The sequence below is a fragment of the Cyprinus carpio genome, chromosome B2 (assembly GCF_018340385.1).
Source record: "Cyprinus carpio isolate SPL01 chromosome B2, ASM1834038v1, whole genome shotgun sequence".
In the NCBI taxonomy this organism is placed as follows: Eukaryota; Metazoa; Chordata; class Actinopteri; order Cypriniformes; family Cyprinidae; genus Cyprinus; species Cyprinus carpio.
In genome coordinates, this window is record NC_056598.1 from 30,364,473 (window position 1) to 30,381,379 (window position 16,907).

General features: G+C 31.7%; 1 protein-coding gene across 2 annotated transcripts in view; it reads right to left on the minus strand.

Annotated features, from left to right (window-relative positions):
- LOC109095835 (neurocan core protein-like) overlaps nucleotides 1-16,907 on the minus strand; it is a 70,505-nt gene that overhangs the window by 13,792 nt on the left and 39,806 nt on the right. For both annotated transcript variants that reach the window (XM_042719099.1, XM_042719100.1), the window contains 3 exons: nucleotides 15,330-15,797; nucleotides 8,820-9,476; nucleotides 676-780 (listed from right to left, as the gene is read on the minus strand). In XM_042719099.1, coding sequence (XP_042575033.1) covers nucleotides 676-780; nucleotides 8,820-9,476; nucleotides 15,330-15,797 — 1,230 coding nt within the window. The remainder of the gene's footprint in view (nucleotides 1-675; nucleotides 781-8,819; nucleotides 9,477-15,329; nucleotides 15,798-16,907) is intronic.

Here is a 16,907-nt window from a genome sequence, read left to right on the forward strand (position 1 = left end):
GTCAGAATGAGAGTCAAAACAGCTGATAAAAACATCACAATAATCCACAAGTAATCCACAGCACTCCAGTCCATCAGTGAACATCTGGAGAAGACAAAAACTATGTGTTTGTAAGAAACAAATACATCATTAAGACATTTTTAACTAAAATAAGAGTCTATAATCCATAATAATGCTTCCTCCAGTGAAAAAGTGTTCTGGTGTGAATCAGGAGAGAAATCTGCACAGATCAAGCACCGTTTAAACAGCTCTAAACAAATATGTGGCTGGATTTTAATGTGAGAGACAACAAGAGATGGGCTTTATCACTGGAGGAAGTGTTGTTATGGATTATGGACTCATATTTTAGCTGGAAACAACAGTTTGAAGATAAAAACGTCTTAATGATGGATTTGTTTCTTACAAACAGACATCTTTTGTCTTCTCCAGATGTTAACTGATGGACTGGAGTGCTGTGGATTATTGTGATGTTTTTATCAGCTGTTTGGACTCTCATTCTGACGGCACCCATTCACTGCAGAGCAATTATTGATGAGACACTGATGCAATGCTACATTTCTCCAAATCTGATGAAGAAACAAACTCACACACATCTTGGATGGCCTGAGGGTGAATAAGCTTTAAGCAAATTTTTATTTTTAGGTGAACGTTCCTTTAAACTCTGGATTTGCTCACCGATTTCACAGCTCTCTCCTGCGTAACCCTGTGGACAGAAGCAGCGGAAACCCTCTCCGTGAGGAAGACACGTCCCTCCGTGCAGACAGCTGCATCTGTCGTCTGCTGTTAAACAGAAAACACACACACACAGGGTCTGGTGTCAGTGACGCTCTGGAGGTGATCCATCACAATCTGTGTGTGATTATGAAGCTGGCACACACTCGCAGACATACGTGACCCGCGTGACCCGCTGAAAGACGGCCGTGGCGAGTCCTGAACGCCCTAAAGAGAGTTTAGTCACACGACAGCGAGGCCCAAAACTTGCTAAATGAGTCCAGTTTTCCAAACATCATCTGTCTTACGTTAAAGCACTGGCACATTATTGACAGGAATGAGATTTGTACGTTTACCTGGTGCTAAACTCCCTGCCATAATGATACCATAAACACTAATATTAGCAGTAATAACAGCGATGATTCGTTTAGACAGCACTACATAGCAGTATTAAATTCAGTTTTTGTTTAGGTGTGTTATAAATAAAACCAAATTGCAATATGGCTTAGTGTGATTATCAGATCATAAAGGCTGTGATTTAAATAAATAAATATATGCACTTCATGAACAAAAGAGAAACTTTAAGAGCTGAACGGTAAAAAGTTTGAAAAAGCTATAAATATAAGCATTTAAATTTTAATAATGATAAAACAATTATACTTATTTATAATTATTATATAATAATAATAATAATAATTATTATTATTATTATTATTATTATTATTAACATTAGAAGTAGTAGTATATTATTAAATTTTTAAAAATATTGTAATAGAATTTTTTTTATTTTGGTTAATATATTTAATAATAATAATAATAATAATTATTATTATTATTATAATTTTTATTTGTATTATATAAAATTATTCTATTTAAATTAAAATATATTCTTTAAAAAACAAACAAAAAAAAAACAACAACATACAATTATTTAAAAAAATGTACAAGTTTCCAAGCAGCTATAATTATGCTTTTGAGGAAGAATTATACTGCAAAAAGTGATTTTTTTTCTTCAGTATTTTTGTCTTGCTTTTCAGTAAAAATATCTAAACAAAGACATAAAATAAAAAAAGATCAAAATTAATTTATGCATAAAAAACAAATATCTGCCAGTGGGGTCAGAAAAATATTTGTTCTCGTTTTAAGCATAAACTCTTAGTTTTAATATCTTAAACTAAAGTAACTGTATCTTATTTTAAGAATGTTCCCATAAAACCAGATAAAAACACATTTGCAGCGAAGCCACTGGAATGACAAAACTCTTCAGTATCTTTCAAAGCGTTAAGACACAGCGGAAAGTTAAAGAACATATTCCAGTAAGTTTATGCATGTTAAACTTTCAATATTTATCATTTCTAGAGCAACAGCAAATGTAGGTCTAAATATAGGCATTTTCCAAGAATTGAGGAATGTTTTTACATTATGTTGCATGCTGGTCTATTATCGTGGTTTCATCAGTTTTAGATTCACACCTAAACGTCACATAAAAGACGAGCTGTGATTGGTCAGTTTCCATGTCAAGTGGGCAGATCTTCAGTAGAATAAACTGCAAAGTGAAGCAGACGTTCTGATGACATTCAGTCTGAACACACAACACTATCATTCAGTCCTGCTTTCTCTAGAGTCTCTCTTCATTACCCCTCACACACACATACCTGAGCCGTGTGTGTGCGATCATTGAGGCTTGTAATGGGTTTCCAGCAATGAGTTTCAGAGAAGGGCTCATTCTAATACAGCTCTGAATGAGTTTCACCACTGACCTGCGCTGTGTCAATCTCACCTCACCATATACATACAAACAGAGAGAGAATCGAAGACGCAGCGGGCAGAAAACCTGTGTGACTGAAAGTGGTTCACAGAATCAAGGTCATATATACGTGTTATACATTTAAAGACACAGTCTTTCACACATTCAGTCATCACTTACTCTCACTCATGTCACTCTAAACATTATTTCATCCATGCAAAACAAAGAGAGACGTTTATAGTTTAAGTTGCTCTAATGAAAATAGCTGATGAAAAAAGCACCTTTTTTGTGAACAATGTGATTTTTTTTTAAATGCATATATAGATATATTTTATTTATGTAAATTATATTTATATTTACACTGCTGTTCAAATTTTCGGGATTTGTACGTTTTTTTTATACTTTTTAAAGAAGCCTCTTATGCTCTATGCTGCATTTATTTGATCAAAAAAAAAAAAGGTAATATTGTGAAATATTACAATTTAAAATAAAAGTGATAATTTTTTCACTCTTTGATGAATAAAAAATTACAAAGAACAACATTTATTCAAAATACAAATCTTTAGTAGCCTCAAAATAGAAAGTCTTTACTGTTACTTTTTAGCAATTTTACACATCCTTGCTGAATAAAAGTATTAATTTCTTAAAAAAAAATAAAATAAAATAATAATAATAATAATAATTTACTGACCCCAAACTTTTGAATGGAAATGTATATTGTCACAAGACGATTTCTATTTTAAGTACATGCACTTTTTTTTTATTCATCAAAGAATCCTAAAAAAAGCATCACAGGTTCCTAAAAAAAAAAAACGAAAAAGGAAAAAAAAAAAACAGCACAACTGTTTTCAACAGAAATATTAGAGCATATTAGAATGGTTTCTGAAGGATCATGTGACTCTGAAGTCTGGAGTAATGATGCTGATCACAGAAATAAATTATATTTTACAATATATTCATATGAAAACAGCTATTTTAATTTGTAATAATATTTCAAAATGTTACTGTTTTTACTGCATTTTTGATCAAATAAATGCAACCTTTATGAGCATATGAAACTTCTTTAAAAACATACAAAAATCTTACTGAACCCAAATTTTGAATGGCAGTGTACTTTACTAATGTGTCTTTACTAAATGTAGTGTATGTATTTAATGTGTGTGTGTGTGTGTGTATGTGTGTGTGTGTGTGTGTGCATGCGTGTGTGTGTGCGTGCATATATGGGACTCTTTCTGCGTGATTACTGAACGTAAACAGCTTCAAATATTACAAGAATACAATTTACATAAAGATCACAGTCCAGGATCGGTTCACTGTTACTGTCATTTACATCACTGACCGTGAAATTCTGTGTGAATTAACGAACCGCTCAACCAGTCGTGTGAGTTTAGAGCGGGACTATCAGTATAATTATATTTCTTTTCTAACTATTTGTTAGTCTGTCTTTTCCACTCTCTCTCTTACACTGATGGACATTATGAATACTTTTCTCTTGGATGCACTAAGGATCTGTTGTCATGGCAACTGTGCTGCAAGCAGCCGCCAATCATCCTCTCACTCCGCAGGCCACGCCCCCTCCTCTGTTAGGCCTGTTTCCCTTCATTACAGCAGCAAACCATCCCTTCGGCCCTAATTGCTTCATTGGGTTGTTTTTACCACACATGCAAATGAGCCACATCCTTGAGGTCACACCAGCAGGGCATGATGATATACACAGAGAACTATATCTGACACTATATAATTGCTTTGTGAGGTTAAGAGTGCAACTGCAAATGTGCGAGGTGATTTTTAAAAGAGCGACATGCAAATATTGCACTCTGTGTGAGTGTGCTAATCACGGTAAACAATTACCCATCAGGAAGACTGATTTAATTCCGTGTTTACACAGCTGCAAATTTACTTACACATCATCAAATTACCACAACAGCAGCAGAGGACTCGCACAATCTTCCTCAAAACACTTCAAAGATATTACTAACACGTCACTCATAATTAATACAAAAACCCTGTGATTCAAATATCACACTTTAACAAATACAACATTTATACTCAGGAGGTAATTGTCTTAATTTCAAAATAAAACTGATCTAAACATATCGTAAGTTTTAGACCACTGATATTGATATACTATTATAGTTTCTATTCATATATTTATTTTATTTTTATTTTTATATTTTCTGTTTTCCTTTTAATTTGATTTAAATTAGGTAATACTTTTGCGAGTGTTTTTTTTTTGTCATTTTCATTAACTTTTAAAATGTATATATTATGTTAATTTTTATTCATTTATTTTAGAACACTAATATAAGCTTTTTTAAAATATATATTTATATATAACATATGTTTCTTTTAATTTTAGTTAAATAATTATTTCATAAATTAATTTAATAATTTTGTGGGTGTTTTTGTCATTATTCTCACACACACACACACACACACACACACACACACACACACACACACACACACACACACACACACACACACACAAAAAAAACACATCATAAAAAAAAAAAAAAAACACGTATAATTTATTTCAGTTTTAGTTTTAGTTATTTTAGTACTTCAAGACAAACTAAATAAAAATGAGAAATATTGCATCAGCAACTAGTTGAAATACATTTATTTTAATATTTTGTTATATTATATTATATAAAATTATATCATTATTTATAATTTATTTAAATATTTCTATTTTAAATGTTTTATGTTTCAGTTTTACTTTATGATAAAAACTATATTATCAGTATTATATTAATTCTTTAAATACTCAATTTTTGTTAAATATTACAATTGTAACATTGTTTATTATGTTTAATATTTTAAATAATAATAATAATACATAAAAAATATAAATTATTTTTGTTGTTGTTTTAAATATAATTCCTATAACTACATTACATCATTATATATTTAATACAAAAATAGCTTTAGTTAATAATAATAATATTAATTGTTGGGTTTAATAATAATAATAATAGTTTTTTTTATATAATTCTATTATCATCATATTCAAGTTGAAACAGACCAAAACGAGCTGGATATGATGCGTCACATGACTAGTTAAGCATCACTATTACTGTTACTCAGAGCAAACCCATGTATTAAAACACTGGTGTGTAAGTGCTGGTGCTACAGACGTGAGTGTGTTTCAGCCCACAGGCCTCATGTGATTGGCAGCTGCTGTAACACTGAAGGTCAAATCCAGCCAGAGACATCAGTTTGTGTCAGTGTTGCTGCTTATAACACCAGCAGCTAAATCAGTCCTCATGGACGTGACGGCTCTGGTCTGAACCCTACTGAGCCGCCTCGCTGTCTGTCTGAGGTGGAAAAACCAGTTAGAAGCAAGATGTCCTTCAACACAAGAGTGAAAGCAGAGAGAATGACTGGAGACCAACATATAAGATCACACAAACACACACACACACACACACACACACACACACACACTAAAACACACACTGAATCTAAATGAATTAGTGCAGCACTGTGAGCCTGAGGCACAGCAACCATTATTTAAGATTCTTTTCTATAGTTCAGAGATGACCAAAATCTCATTACCATTTTTTTTTTTTTTGGAGATAAAAATTATACTTAATTAAATTATAATATAATATAATATAATATAATATAATATAATATAATATAATATAATATAATATAATATGCATTTAATAAATTAATTAATTAAACAATAAATTAATTATATACAGTATGTTTTTAAATATATAAAATAAAAAATATATTATATAGTATATTTAGTGTGTGTGTGTATAAATAATGTTAAGATTTATAATAATAATTAGATATAACATTTATAGTAAATACACATAATATATTATATCTTCTATTAGAAATCATGTCTTTTAATTTTGTTTTAATAAATATTATACTTATTTTACAATATTCTTATATCTAATATCGTATTTTACTTTTTAAAAAATTATATATATATATATATATATATGTATATATATATATATATATATATATACATTTATACTCATATTAATGATTATATCGAATACTATTTTATAAGTAGCGCTGTAAATTAATGAAAACATTTAATTAAATTACATAATGTGCTTATTTAGTTCAAACTACATCACAAATAAAAGCATATGTCAGTATTTGCTGTTAAAATCCATAAATGTAAATCATATTGGCAGACGAGTGATTGAACAGACATAGACTGCATATCATCTAGATTAGTCAATATATCATATTTTCTTTCAAATCAGTAATAAAAAAAAAAGTTCATCACTGACCTTAAGTCCACAACAATCCAAATGTTATTAATATTCATGAGCAAAGCTAATAAGTTTTGTAATTATGTCGCATGTCCTCACTAATTATCAAGGTTTGGTTGCTACACCAGACAATTAGCAGAACTGCTGTGAAACCTATTGTTTGTCTCACCAACATCCATTCTGACATCCAAATATCCCTAAATGGCTATAAGCCTCTTCACTATAACAACTCTCACCATTAAAAGCAAATCTGTGGAAATGGCTCATTAATATTCATGAAACCAATTTGAATATTCATTTGAGTGAGCTCTCCACCCAAGCACACACTCATCACATAATTAAAGCCAACAAGAGGCTCTTTCCCGCACCTGGACATCCAGCGCCCTGCCACATCTGATTCACAGATTAATAACATATCTTTCTGATCAAAAGACTGTATAAAACCACCAGAAACAGCAATGAAAGAGAGAAATTGGAACACCAAATATGGTGACTCTAAGCCCCGCCTTCAATATTCAACAGCCAATCAGCAAAGTCACTGCCTGGTGTTTATTCTAAGCTGGCTTTCAGCTTTTGCTCTACTCTGCACTTGTGCATTGGCTGTTCAGCCTGAAATATACAGCTTTTAGCACTATTTGAGGGTTATAAACAATGTTTGACACCATACATGTCAGATTTAAAGGTATTTTGACACAACGTTTTGGCATTTCCACAATCAGTTGACCTCATTACAGATAAATGACTGACAGCTCAACTAGCCAATCAAATCGCTGCGCTGAGAAGCTATGCTGTTATCTGACATTTTTACTTTAAGCTTTAAAGCTTACTGAACTGTCAGACACATACAAACCTCCTTTTGTTTTGGAAATGGCTAGTTAATTTAGCTTTGTTCATTCCGTTCCTAAAATCAGCTGGTAACCTTGAAAAATACAAGCGTTGGTTTAGATTTGTCGTTAAATTGTTAATTTTACACTTAGGTGATTCTGTGATGTTTTCTCCATTACATAAAAAGACTATATAAACAAAGCTTTTGTGTTTGATTAGCTTTCATTAACACTAGATGCAATTTAGGCAATTACATGGAATTTTATATGGTAGTGTTTTCCCATAGAAAACCATTGTAAAGAAAACACTTATGGCTTAATGTAATAAAACGTTGATACTGGAGAATCAAATTCTGTATACATCTTATTAATAAAACATACTTTGTATAGGACAGCAGATGAACACAGAATATGAATGCAATGTGCAAAGTTATAAACCATTAGAAGTAAAGTACTTAATGTGCAATTTAGAGAATTGTGTTCATGTTCTGGGTTCACCTGCTTTCCTGTATATTATATGCATCATCAACAAGGTGTATATTCTGAATGTGATCTTTAAAATATCATACATAAGGTACTTCAGGAGTATGTTAAGCGTTTTTCTTTTTTTCTGAATTCTGTGTTTTAAGATTTAATACAAATGTATCAAATACATTGTCTAATGAAATGAATTAATAAAACTAAAATAAAAAAAGAAAACCATTCATTGACAACAAACTTTGCATTTTTATTTTCTGTCAAATAAGGTGCTGTGCAACAGAACAGTGTAAATTAAAACAGGGATGAAATATCAGTTGGTATGATATTCCTTTTGATGTATGAGTATTGTTATTACTACTCTGAGAAGAAGATTTTAGTATAGAATAGTAATATATTACTGTCATAATTTCTTCAAGTTAAACCAAACTTTTATCTAGGTTTTCTCTTTGAGTTTTAGTGTGTTTTTGATGCTAGTTTTTCTCAATTTTTGTTGGTAGTTTTCTCAAGTTTTTCTCAATAGTAATATATTTCTGTCATAATTTCTTCACTTTTATTTAGGTTTGCTCGTTGAGTTTTAGTGTGTTTTTGATGCTAGTTTTTCTCAATTTTTGATGGCAGTTTTCTCAAGTTTTTTTGAAAAGTAATTTATTTCTGTCATAATTTCTTCAAGTTAAACCAAGCATTTATTTAGGTTTGCTCTTTGAGTTTCAATGTGTTTTTGATGGTAGTTTTTCTTCAATTGAAACGGTGAATGTTGATATGATATCGTTTATCACTCTAGTGAAAATGATAAATTAGATCAGTTACCATCTTCTCCAGTGGAGCTGTTCTTCCCGATGGCCTCGGTGCTGGTCAGATCCTGCTCTACGCCGCTGGGGACCGTCGTGACGAAGCTTGATGTCTGAGTCTGGTCTGCAGACGTCGAGAGGGTCGTCACAGTGTCTCCAGTGCTGGACATCACAGTGGAGGAAGTCGTTATGCTCTGGGTGCCACTCGTGGTCGTCTCTGTGGTGCTCTGGTTGAGTCTCTTGGGTTTGTTTCTGCGTCTGTATTGGATTTCTCCACGAGCCTCGAGTCCGTGTGCGGAGGTGGAGAAGGAACCTGTGCTTGTCGTCTCCACCGTCAGCGGTGTTGGGGATGATGGGTACGTGTCGCCCCACGAGCTGCCCTCCGTCTCCAGCACTCGACTCTCTCCGGAGAAGTTCTCGGTCGAGAAGGAGACTTTGGGTTCAGGGGTTTGGGTTTTCTGCTCGGGTGTATCGGTCACTACGACCCAATCGACCGCCGTCACCGGACCGTCCTGTGCAGGTCGACTGGTCTGGTTGTCGCTAGGTCCGTCTCTGGTGGTGTTTGGTGTGACTGTCGTCGGTGTGACTGAACTCGTGGGCGGAAAGGAGGTGATTAATTTATCAGTGACGGTTGAAGGACTGGGCAGCCACGAGTGGCTCCACCCCGACATCAGTCCTATAGAGACGAACACAAACACAACCAGTGCTGTTAGTGTTAATTATAAATAAAGTTCAATAGAAATATTAAAAATATATATAAATAAAATCACATAACAAAATGACTAAGACTTAAAAAAAAAAATCAATTAATCTCAATTAATCTATATATATATATATAGATATATATATATATATATATATATATATATATATAGTAAATAAATAAAAAATAAAAACGTAGTGCTGTCAAATAATTAATCAGGATTAATCGCATCCAAAATAAAAGTTTTTCTTTACATAGTATATGTGTGTGTACTGTTATATTTATTATTTATGTATAAATACGCACACATACAGTATATATTTAAGAAAAATGTTATGTTTATATATTGAATACATTTATATATAATATAAATTATATGAATATAAATATATGCATGTAAATACATGTAAATATTTTCAAAATATATACTGCATGTGTGTGTGTGTGTGTATATATATATATATATATATATACAGAACACACACATATATTATGTAGACAAAAACTTTTATTTTGGATGCAGTTAATCAGGATTAATCGTTTGACAGCACTAAAAAAAGTTAAACAGAAATATAAAAAAAGACAAAAGCACTTAACAAAATGACTGAAACTAAAACTATACATAAAGCTACTTCAAAATGTAAATAAATACTAATAAAAGTATTAATAAAATAATCAATAAAATATTAATAAATAGTATTACCTACAAATAATACTAAAATAAAACTTAATTCATTACTATGAGACATCGATTATTTTTTGTGTTTGCCATATAGAGTATTCCAGCCAGTGTTGTTATTAACTAAAAATAAAGCTATTCAAAACAGTCTTCAATAACTGAAATAAAACAAAATATGAAAATTTGCTGAAAAAACTAACTGACAAAACTTTGATGAAAAATGATGCCTTGGCAAACAAAAATGACCAAAACTAAAATTAAGTTAAAAAGTAATATAAAAAAATCCAAAACTAATAAATATGATTAAAGCACATAACAAAGAGACTAAAACTTGCAATAAAAATAAATAAAATAAAAATTTAATTGAGAATATTAATAAATACTATAATAGTAGCTCATAAATAATTATAAAATAACACTAAAACTTTACATTAATTGCATTAGTATTTTTTCAGACTATACTATTATAGTATTTATTATTATTCTGAATTAAAAGTTTATTTTATTTTTAAGGTTTATTCATTTTCTTTCATGCTTTTGTAATTTTCAGTATTTTTAAACATTTCTATTTAACTATATATTTTTACTTAAATTTAGTCTTTTTTGTTTCCATTATCATCTGTTTACCTCAAGCAAATATGCAGCACTAACAAGATAGAGACTAAAACACGCTTTCAGTAACGAGAGTGATTAATTAAAGACTCATTTCCAAATGAGACTGATGATTATTAATCTGTCTGTGTGGGGTTATTCAGTCAGCAGTTATGTTCTTGTGCATTTAGATGTTGTTGTCTTCAGATCTGTGTTTTGTCTCTAGAGAGCGGCGAACCGTCTGCCAGACTCTCATTACATATTCTCTTGACTCTAGCTCTTATCTGCTCATTTAAGACTTCAGGCTGTTGCCTTTTGTCTGTTAGTGGTCAAGATTCACTAATTTCAGTACTATTGCTCATTTTAAGATTGGTGACCTGAACCAAATGTCAGTGTGTTACTCCAACAGTTCATGAATGATTCCTCAAATCATGTGTCTCAAGGTGATAAGATGCACCAATTTCATCACTTAAGGCTGGAATAATGGCTTTTGAAATATGAACAGATTTGAAAACACTTGCATCATATACTTTACACACTGTAAACTGTTACATAGTTAAACTGGTCATCGTGCACTAAGCTACAGATAAATAAAAATAAAATACTAGATGGACATTTTTAATTTAAAATTAACATTTGAAATTTTGCCTAGATAACTAATTGAAAAAAATAAGTTATTAAAAGTTACTAAAATTTGAAAATTACTAAAACTAAAACTGAAATAAACAAATTAAAGCCACTGTAAAAAGAAATAATAAACACAAAATAATGACTGAAACTAAAACAAAAACTGATAATATAAAAATAACAAACAATTTTTTTAAAAACAATTTTTCAATTATTTTGATTCTAGTTTTAGTTAAATTGAAATAAAGCTAAAATCAAATAAAATATTAGACGAAAAACTTAAATTTAAATAAAATTGTAAAAAAATGTTGCTTGGCAACTAACTGAAATAAAATGACTAAAATTTAAAATGACCAAAACTTAAACTGATATAGAAAATAAATTAATATTAAAATTAATAGATAGAAAAACACAAAACAAAATGATTGAAACAAACTAAAATTAAAATAAATGAAAATATAAAAATCAAAGCTATTTTTCAATATATTACTCTAGGTATTAGTATTTTAAATGAAGTGTTGCCTTGGCAACTAACTAAAATAAATAAGGTTTAAGTTATTTAAAGCAATTTTATCATTTCAAAATATTGAGAAATACTATAATAGCATAACACTGATTCTGGCCTTAATTAAACACGCATCACAGAATTTAACATCCACAGAATTTTTTGTTCACATTGTGCTGCTGACAAATTAAATCCCAAATGTTTTCACTTAATGCACTGAAATATAATTTCATATAACAGCCGGAGAACTAACTGATGGCTGATTAAATTGTGGTTGTACAAAATCCATACAAAATGGATATTTTACAATGAATGTCTAAAAAAGTGATTTTACAAAAGAAAGTTCCTAGTGAGCTGCCCTGCTGTCTAGTATGCAGTTACTATACATACCAGTAACATACTTAACACAAGCTTGAACACACTTGTATGGAAGCCTGTGTCTGCCATGGAATAAAACAATAAAAAAGGAAATTGCAACTAACTATCTGGACTTTTTTCTTTGGAATTTTGATTCATAATCCGCAAAGAAAAAAAGTCAGAATTGTAAAATCAAAAAACTCAAAAACACCTAAAAAAAAAAAAAAAAAAATTCCATGCCAGAAATAGATTTTATATTTACATTTTTTGAGATATAAAAATAATAAATAAATAAAACAGGTAAATGTAACATTATTTTACAATTCTGACTTTTTTTCTGGCTTTTTTGAGTTTATATCTTGCAATTTCTGTGTTGTTGTTTTTTTCAAAAAGACCAAATTATGAGATATAAAAATAAAAATTACAATAAAAAAGGTAAGTGTGAATAGAATTCCTCGTAATTCTGACATCTGACATCCCCTCACAATTTGGATAATTTTTATTTTTTTTATCCCGTGGTGGAAAAATTTGAAAATAGTTTGAAATTTACATTTTGTAATTCTGAGTTTCTAGCTCGCAATGCTGACTTTTCCACCTGCAAAATTGCAAATTTGCAAAGTCCAAATTGTTAGATATAAGCTCAGATTTATGAGGGAAAAAAGACTCTGAACTGTGAGATAAAATCACTTGTGCTTGCGTTCAGTTATGAACTGCATGCCGTCACATTTCTCAATGCAACGTTGCACAAAATCAATCTTGCATCGATAGAAGCTAATAACCCATTGCTTGTACGGCTGCAGGCCAAACGCTAGCGGCTGCATTAGTTTCTGGCCCAAGGCAGCATCCTAATTTAAATGAACCCTCACAAATGAGTGGTTTGAAACACTTCACATAATAAAACAGCTCACAAATATTGGGTGGTTTTGGTATTTCTTGTATATCAGCAGAAGCCCTGGAGCATACAGTACAGTAAGTGTGCTTAAGTGAACAGTGTGGTTGCACTTTTCCAGTTTCTGGCTTTCCATCTTAAGCTTTCAACCCTCAATTATGAAGCTTCCACTGGGACAGAGCCGAAATTCTGCCTTCATGGAAAATGGACTTTAATAATGTAGGCGACAGGCCTACTGTAAGTTTCCATTTGCTGTTAAACATTAATGCTGCCATGTTCAGTTTGGGCCAAACAAGGTACAGTATCTGTATTAATGAAGACAGGAGGGCAGAGAGGACGCCAACTCAATCCTCAAACTCTAACGCTCGGTGCCTCCTCGACAAACGGAGATCACAGTCTCAGCTGAAGCTGACGGAATAACATCAATGATCTCAACTTCCTCCTCTCGTTGTCCTGACTTCCTCCCGCTGAACCTGAGCTTGATTTCTCTGACTAACACTCAGCAACGCTGACGAATCATCTCTCAGTGATGACGAGCAACTAATTTACACTTGAGTAGGGCTCATGCTTTCACAAAAACAATGCCTTATAAAGGGCAATCATGAAACTTATACAATTTAACAACAGTTTATTTAAAAGTTATATTTAAAAATATATATTTAAAAAAAAATCAATAACAATGACAAAAGCACAAAACACACTGACTGAAACAAACTAAAATTAAAACAGAAAACATAAAAAAGAGTTGCTAGTTTTTAAATGTAACATTATTTTAATTTCAGTTTTAGTGACTTTTTAGTAACTTCAACTTATTTTATTTTAGTTAGTTGCCAAGGTAACATAAAAACATTTTAATTTGTTTTTTTAAAGCTAATTTATAATTAATTTTTTTAAAACTATAATAGTATGTAAATAATATTAAAATAACACAGATTAAAGTTGTTTTTACTTAATGCACTTAAATATAATTACATTTTTAAGGCCCAGTTTCTAAATTTTGCCATTTTAATTTTTTTCTGAATTCCATTTTTTCTTGTTTTCATTTTTCTCAATTCTGTTTTTATGGTTAAATAAAATTTTAGTAATAAAAAAATATGTCTAATTAATAGAAATAAAGGAACTTATACAAACAACAATTACTTTTTTTTTTTTTTTAACAAATAGAAACATTTTTAGGTCCCTATAAAATGAATTTCCCCCAAATTCTGCTTGTTTTCTGGATTGTGTTTTAATTGTTACATTAAATTTTAGAAATCAAAAAGCATGTCTAATTAATCAAAATAATAAAAAAACATACCAGTTAACAACAATTTATTAAACGTTTAACAAAAATAACATTTTTAGAGCCCAATGAAATCTTTTTTTTTCAAATTCTGTTTTAGCTTGTTTATATTGTTTTATATTTTAATAATAAAGTATCTCTAAATAGTTTAGTTTAGTCAAAATTGCTAAATTTTTATCAAAATGATTTTACTTTGATGCATTCTTATATTCTACAGTGTTTTAAAAAAAAAAAAGTATTGATTTATTTCTCGAAAAAATTGCACCAAAAAAAACATCATATACTATGAAAGTTTTTGTTAATATTCTGAAAAAGATTTAATTTTTATATTTTCTGTTATCATTTTAAAATATTAGTAATTTTGTTGTGTTTCTCATTTCACTAGTTTTTGTGTGTGTTTTTTTAATACACCTGCTTAGTTTTTAATTATTTTTCATTTACCATTTTTAGTTTATTTACTTTTTGTTATTTCAGTACTTCAAGCGGTAAAACGGTCTGGACAGAACATCAAAAATTATTTCAGAATGTATTATTGATATTGTGGATTTTAAAAAATAGAGTTCATTTGAAATTTTCTTTAAAAAATTCTCAGGCTCCTATGTTGTTTATGTTCAGAAAAGAACCTATTCATTGCTATTAAAGTGAAATTACTGAACCTACACACAGGAGCCTGATAAAAATGCTTATTTTTGAAGAAAATTTCAAACAGCACAAAAGAGGCTTTAAATATTGATGTTGATATATCACCCGGCCCTACTTAAAATGCATCTTTCCTTTCAGAAGAAATTCTCTAAATCAGTCATTTTTGTTGTGTCGCATCCATTTCTCTCTGATCTGTCAGAAGTCCTCAGCTACAGTGAAGTTCAGAAACAGAAACCCTTTTCTTTCATATGTACCTGATCCGGGCGTCGCAGTGGTTCTGCTGTATGTTGCGGTCGTCTCCATCGCAGCCGTGCTCGAGCTCGTGGTCGTCGCCTCCGCTTCACTTCCAGTCAAGTAGCTCCAGGGTTTCCATAACGAGCTGACGATGCTGGTGAGGGAACTCTTGGCCTTTTCTTGAGGAGCCTCTGAAGGAGCCGCAGGATTCACGGATTGACCGGACAGACCTTCATCCTCGTCCTCTTCCTCTCGGGCCGAGCCGCCAGGACTCAGATCCGGAAGCACCTGTCGGCTGTCTGGGAAGGAGTCCAGCTGGCCGCTCCAGTCCAGAGACGTGTCTCCGGCTCGCAGACGGACTGTCAGATACTCGGCCGAGAGCTCGGCGCCCTCAGCGGCCATCAGCGGCTCTTTGTCCAGATCCACCTGGCCGGTCCAGTTAGCGGGTTGAAGGTCAGGCAAGTCCGGCTGGCCGGCAGTCTGTGCGTCTGAATACAGTCAGATACAAGCTAATTTAATAAAAAACAACAATTTATACTTTCAAGATATGACACTTTTCGATGCAAAACAGGGCATTTAACAATAATCCAACTTGCTCATTCATTGGCTGCACTGCGGATACAATAAACAACACACTTTACCAATATACACAACAAAAGTTTGGGATTGGTCACGTCTCTTCTGCTCACCAAGGGTGCATTCATTTTATCCAAAACACAGTAAAAACATTTAAATATTATTGCCATTTAAAACAGCTGAATGTATGTTAAAATGTAGGGAAGTCGTGGCCTAATGGTTAGGGAGTCGGACTCCCAATTGAAGGGTTGTGAGTTCGAGTCTCGGGCCGGCAGGAATTGTAGGTGGGGGGAGTGCATGTACAGTTCTCTCTCTCCACCTTCAATACCATGACTTAGGTGCCCTTGAGCAAGGCATCAAACCCCCAACTGCTCCCCGGGCGCCGCAGCATAATGGCTGCCCACTGCTCCGGGTGTGTGTTCACAGTGTGTGTGTGTGTTCACTGCTCTGTGTGTGTGCACTTCGGATGGGTTAAATGCAGAGCAAGAATTCTGAGTATGGGTCACCATACTTGGCTGAATGTCAACAAACAAAACTTAAACACAAAATCACTTCATGTAACTGATCAAAGCTGTATTTTCAGCATCATTGCTCCAGTCTTCAGTGTCACATGATCTTCAGAAAACATTCTAATATGCTGATTTGCTGCTCAAGAAACATTTCTGATTATTATCAATGTTAAAAATAGTTGTGCTGCCCAATATTTTTGTGGATACGGTGGTACATTTTATTTTTCAGGATTCACAGATGAATAGAGAGTTCAAAACAACAGCATTTATTTGAAATAGAAAATAGAAATCTTTTGAAACATAAATGTCTTTTGAAACAAAATGTCTTTACTGTCACTGTTGAGCAACTTAATGCATCCTCCATGAATAAAATTGTTAATTTATTTCACAAAAAAATAAATAAATAAATAAATAAATAAAAATCCTCACTGATCCCAAACTTTTGAATGGTTGATTGTCAGAAAGCTATACATTTATACTTTTGATGCAGCTATAATTTACATAAAACACTTG